The 6,000-nt window shown below is 30.4% G+C and overlaps 1 protein-coding gene across 1 annotated transcript; it reads right to left on the reverse strand.

The window, feature by feature from the left end:
- Positions 1-786: 786 nt before the first annotated feature.
- On the reverse strand, positions 787-2,375 carry LOC17882559. Its single transcript, XM_006287844.2, has 4 exons — positions 2,157-2,375; positions 1,900-2,061; positions 1,560-1,815; positions 787-1,477 (listed from the first exon to the last, which is right to left on the reverse strand). The coding sequence occupies exons 1-4, from the start codon at positions 2,334-2,336 to the stop codon at positions 918-920; spliced, it is 1,158 nt and encodes a 385-aa protein (XP_006287906.2). The 5' UTR covers positions 2,337-2,375; the 3' UTR covers positions 787-917.
- Positions 2,376-6,000: the final 3,625 nt, after the last annotated feature.

Raw genomic sequence — 6,000 nt, forward strand, 5'->3', positions numbered from 1 at the left:
CTCATATTTCTCGTTTAGTATATTATATTCTTAAATCTGCAATCTTGATGCATTGAATCTTGATTACATTTACGTTTCGTTTCCATTCTCTATCTGCCTCTTGATTTTATTCTCCGATAGCATCCATCCTTGGGTTTCTTTACAAAAATTAATGCTGCGTTCTCATTATCTACGGTGGAATAAGAGTACATGTAAAGATTATATAAAATGTAATTCATGGACGTAATATTTTATGCGAATCCTACTTAATTCGGGCTTAGGCCAAGATATAATTATCACCCCTTTTTTTAACAACCGTCGCTACTCTAAAGTGACTTCCGGCATTTGATAGATCATTCTCGAACGTTGATGTAATTTCACGAATAAATTGAGATATACATTTTTGGGAACCGGAAGAGTGTTTTATGTTATGTTTCTAGTCTTAATTATGTTTTAGGCCTCTAATTGTGTTTTATTTGAGAGTAAGAAGAAGAAAAAACAAAACAGGGGGAGAGGAAAGAAGAGAAGGCATGTGCGCCCAACGTGGAAAGGCATTCTCTTGGACGCTTAACATAATTAAAATTTAATCCTTTTACTAATTATTGCCTACACAAATACCTTTTGTCTTATTCAAGACTAATTACTCTCTTTATCAAACGACCATGTGATGAGATGAGCGCACTATGGAGTAGAATTCATAATTTAAAAAGTTCAACACCAAAGTAAGTCCTACTTTTGCACATCTCAACCTAATAGACAATATGAGAGAAGTTTTGGGCCACGAGCTTCTTTGCAGTCACCGGTCACTTAATCTAACCAGTCTACTATACAAGTTATCCGATACCGTAGTGTTAAAAGTGTTGGAATTAAGGAGTTAAAAGTCAACTGTAACAACTAACAAGTGATAATTACCTTCCAACATTTACAATGCCACTCACTCAGCTTCGTCTCCTTTTCAGAGGAACAAACTCCTTTTGCTTAAACACATCTACTTCCTTTCCTAGTTGCTCTGCTATCTCCTGCATCCTCTTCTGAGACTCAGCCATTTCTCCAGCCACTTCCCTGCAACTTGCTCCAAATTCTAATGTCTCAGCCTCACAACAAACTATCTCCTTCTCTGTTTCAAGTAAACTTTTCCTGAGATGACAAGTTTTCTCATGAAGCAACCTTAGTCGCCTGTACGACGCCATAAACTCACTCAACAATTGTACATGTTTCCCAGACAAACTCTCCAACTGAAGCTTCTCCGAGTTGTATCGTTCAATTAGGTCCTGCAAGTAAGGGAATGAACCCTCAGCTTCACGAGCTCCAGGTTGCTCATGGTTTGCCCTTTCATGTATCACAACAGAACCACTAGAGACCGTATCTTTGATGAAATCACTCATTACTTCATCCACACTCAGCTTGGAAACAGTAGAAGTTGTTGGCTGATCACCAGGTAGAGTCTTGTTCCATGGCTCTTCAGTTTCGCTCAGAACCAGATCAAACAGAGGGACACCTATGTAAAAATAGCATAAGTGTTAAAAGAACAAGAAAGAATACTTCCAGCATTGTGCTTAAAAGAATCAAAGTTGAAGTACCTTGGTTCGCAGCAGCAGCAGAATGTGTATCAGAAACAGACATGACATCCGGATTCTCGAGTATCGAACCATCCTCTACGCCGCTAACAGAAGCTAGACATTCTTTCACAGTTACACCAACACCAGGCTTGAAACTATTCTCAACACCACTCAAAATCTGATCAGCTTCCATCCAGAAATCAATCTCATCTATTGATTCACAGCTCTGAAGCAGCTCAACATCTTCCCACTTGAAAAATCCACATGCTCCAAAACCCTAGAACGATTCCTTATACATGAACTAACCAGATAATTTTTCAACTCAAAGAAGAGCCTTTAAAAGTTAGGAATAAATCAAAACCTTTTTGATGCAGCATATAAGGTAGGCTCTACCAGAAACGTCTTTAACTCTTCGACAAGGTCCAGCACCACAGGGACAAATAGGGATGGTGAAGGCAGGACGGAATCTGATATCTTCATCGGTCACTTTGTCACACCATTTGAAGAAATTGCAGCTCTGAGTCTGCCAAATTTTCGAAAAAGAAAAACAGTAAGAAACTCAAATTCGATTCGAGAGATTTCAAAATCAGTATAAAGAGAGTGAAGTACGAAACGAACCGCAGGGCACTTGTAGAACTTCTTTCCGGGGTTTTCTCGGGTGGTTGAGACTTTGAAATAACAGACACCGCCGCCGCAAGGGCAGTGAATCCGCGGAGGAGTATCATCGGCCTTTTTGAGAGGACAATCGCTGATCCAGTGACCAGGCTGACGGCATCGGAAGCAATTCCCGGTCTGCATCGAGTCGTCGACGTTAGGCACTCGTCCAACATTTTCCTTACTCGGGGGAATTATATTATGGGCCTCAAGCCAGTGTGTTTTCTAAAACGTTTACAGGCTGCCCATGGACGGACTGGGCTTGATGGGCTTTAAGGTTTAAGCGGATTTAGATCTACCATGTGTGCGTAATAACATTACGGTATATCAAAACCATGTCGTTTATGTAATTCGATTATGTGGTTTCATAATTCATATAGTCAATAGAACGAGTTTTTTTTTTTTTTTTTGGGTTAACCAGTCAATAGAACGAGTTAAGTACTTAAATTTCTATTGATCACTTTCTACAGCATACGTAGGTGGGGGTGCTCGATGCCTCCATTTGTGTTTTTTTTTGCTACATCATTTTTTTTTTTATCATGTAGTATGCTAATGTAGGAATATTTAATTATTAGGTATATTAAATATATGTCCCCGGTTAATAAATTTCATGGATGGCCTATTTGGAGTGGTGTGGTAGATAAAAAAACAACGAGTGAAATGATACTAGAAAAGGATGTGACGAGCGAGAATATTAATTCCTGTAAACGAGAAGGAACCAAAAAAAAATACGTCTATGCGTTTGGAAAAAGACGAAAAAAGAGCAGAATGAGATACCACGCTAACCTATATGATGGGGGTGGGAGTGAGAAAACGAGGCGTACCTAAAAAGTAATACTACAGTTTAAGTTAATTTTACAAGGTTAACAAACTGAGAACCATAGATTTAGTAGCTAAACACAATGGAGTTAAGTATGCACGTGTACTGGTGGGAAGTAACATCTCCGTATAGTGGAGAATATATACATACAACTACCTCTTGTAGTTTTGTAGCTCTATGCCTATCTACGTACATTATTATATGTACTTAGGTCAATACACACATATGTAAGGTTTTATTGCATCCATAATTATTTTTTTGTAGTTTATAGCAATTTACATTGATTGAATTAGTTTTAATAATCGTTTGGATATTTTTTTCTTAACAATAAATATTTTAATGTATTTCTTTTATTTCATAATTAAAATTCATCATAATAATTATTTTTATTTTTATTTAATTTTAACACTTATTGTGATGATCACATAGTTTAATCATATATATAAAAGTAAGGTTCCACTCTCTCCTTATTGGTGGAAAAATATTTAAGCCTTTAATTTTTTTTTATAAATAAATAAATAAATGTTTATGACAATCATTCAATACAAAATTTAATTACACTATAAGTTATAATCAAATGGCAAAGAAAATGAAAGGACTTAATCATATATCATACAACAAATTTTATAAGCCTTATTGGTAGAAAATTATTTAAAATCATATATATAAAAGTAAGGTTCCACTCTCTTTATTGTTCCATTTTGTATTTATTTTTTAAAATATAATATTTATTTTTAACCAAAAAACACATTTAATCATATACATTAATTCATACTTTAAATTCACACTTTACTACTAAAATGAAACTGAAAATTATATAAATTTCCAAACACTATTGGTTTTCTTTATTGAATTCCAATTAAACACACTATAAATTATAATTATAACTCCTCTAATTTAATTATTTTAAAAATGTAACTTACATCACTTCTTATCATATAAATAATCATTCTCACATCCTTCTCTACCTACCATATCTCATATCTTCATTATTCTCTTTGTTTTTTTTAAAGTTCTTGCATGGGGTGAAAACTCATTTAAAATATCATTGTAAGAATTTGATTAATTATTTAGTTTAAACTTTTGTTTTCAATTTTACTTATTTTTTGTTTTTATGTAATTCTTTATGTCTTCATTGTTTTTTATATTTTTAAATGTAATACATATGTATAATAATATTTTATGGTTATAAGAAAATCAAGCTAAAGAAACCATCTTCATTCTTTTACTTTGTATGTTTGTTTCTTTCTCACATATTCATGTATATTTAATTTATTTTCAAAAGTATGTAATTTTTTAACAAAATAAACTTTTTGTTATATAATTATCAAACCAATTTGTAAGATATTCTTTTAAGAATAATGATCCTTATATTTAGTTTGTGATTCAACATGTAATAATACAAAGAACATTATAATTTGTTTTAACTTTGAAGTTTATACTTGATTTCCTATCTAAAAAACAATTTGATATTCCATTTTCTATCTATTATATATACTACAAGGATGAAAAATATAATTAAACCTAGAAATATAACTTAAATTAAGAGGAATATAAAAAGAGATTAAAACTAAATTATTTCTTGGGAATTTTTAAGGTTTCACTCTCTCCTTATTGGTCCATTTAACATTTATTTTTTAATTATAATATTTATTTTTAATTAAACCAAATATCTAACACATTTAGTCATATACTTTAATTCATACTTGAAATCCACACTTTACTATTAAATTGTAACTTAAATTATATAACCTTTCAATTGACTATTTGTTTCCTCCATTTAACTTCAATTAACACACTATAAAATATAATTATAACTCCTCTGATTTAATTATTTTAGAATTGTAACTTACATCATATTTTATCCTATAAATACTCATTTTTACATCCTCCTACACCATATATGATATTCTCAATATTTTCTTTGTTTAATTTTTAATGTTCTTGCATGGGTTGAAAGCTCAATTAAGATATCATTGTAAGAGCTTGATTATATATTTGGTTAAAAATTTTTTTTCAATTATATTTCTTCTTCATTTTTTCATTGTTTTTTATACTATTAAATGTATAATACATATGTATAATAATATTTTATGGGTATAAGGAAATTACTTTATCGATGGGATTCAAAAATATTGATTTATGACCATCGCACCATAAGAAAATCAAGGTAAATAAACCATTTTCATTGTTTTACTTTATATGTTTTTTTCTTTCTCACATATTCATGTATATTTATTTTATTTTCAAAGTATGTAATTATTTTAACAAAATATTTTTTTGTTATATTCAAACCAATTTGTAAGACATTGAAATAAATAAAATTTTATACACAAATAAAGGTAATTTTTGTGTATATTTATAAGTTTACACACATATTTGGATAAATTTCAACATTTTTAGTGGTTGTTTTGATAAAGTTTGAAAAGGGGGTAAATTTAAAAAGTGGTATTTTTAAGGGGGAATTTCAAAAATACCCCTTTTCCAATACCACTTTTTAAAATTACCTCTCTTTCTAGTTTTATCAAAAAATCACTATAAATTTTGAAATTTATCAAAAATATATGTGTAAACTTATATTTATAGAAACAAATTATCTTTATATGTGAGTAAAATTATATATATATCATAAATACCTTTTAAAAACCTTTTAAAAGTCATTTAAAAACCTTATAAAAACTGTGTAAACCTTTTAAAAACCTTATAAAAACATTATAAATGCCGTTTAGAACCTTTTAAAACCTTATAAATATTTGGATTTAGTCTCCCAGTAGTAATGATGATCTCGATGTACCTTATTAATCATATAAAAGTTTATAATTTTTCATATTTGAAAAGGGGTATTTTTAAAAATGGATAGAAAAGAGGGGTATTTTTAAAAAGGGGTACACCAAAAGGGGTATTTCTAAAAAATTCTCTATTTTTAAAGGGGTATTTTTTAAATTCTCCCAATATCATTTCTATTTTTATCATTAACAATATTATTGT

Source organism: Capsella rubella, unplaced genomic scaffold (genome assembly GCF_000375325.1).
Source record: "Capsella rubella cultivar Monte Gargano unplaced genomic scaffold, Caprub1_0 scaffold_6, whole genome shotgun sequence".
Taxonomy (NCBI): domain Eukaryota; kingdom Viridiplantae; phylum Streptophyta; class Magnoliopsida; order Brassicales; family Brassicaceae; genus Capsella; species Capsella rubella.

Bases quoted from the DNA above. Each gene is read 5' to 3' on its own strand.
- LOC17882559 (XM_006287844.2), bottom strand. From the start codon at position 2,336: ATGCAGACCGGGAATTGCTTCCGATGCCGTCAGCCTGGTCACTGGATC. The intron at 2,062-2,156 runs GTTCGTTTCGTA...AAAATTTGGCAG, and splicing joins AGTTCTACAAGTGCCCTGCG to ACTCAGAGCTGCAATTTCTT. The intron at 1,816-1,899 runs GTTTTGATTTAT...GAATCGTTCTAG, and splicing joins TTATATGCTGCATCAAAAAG to GGTTTTGGAGCATGTGGATT.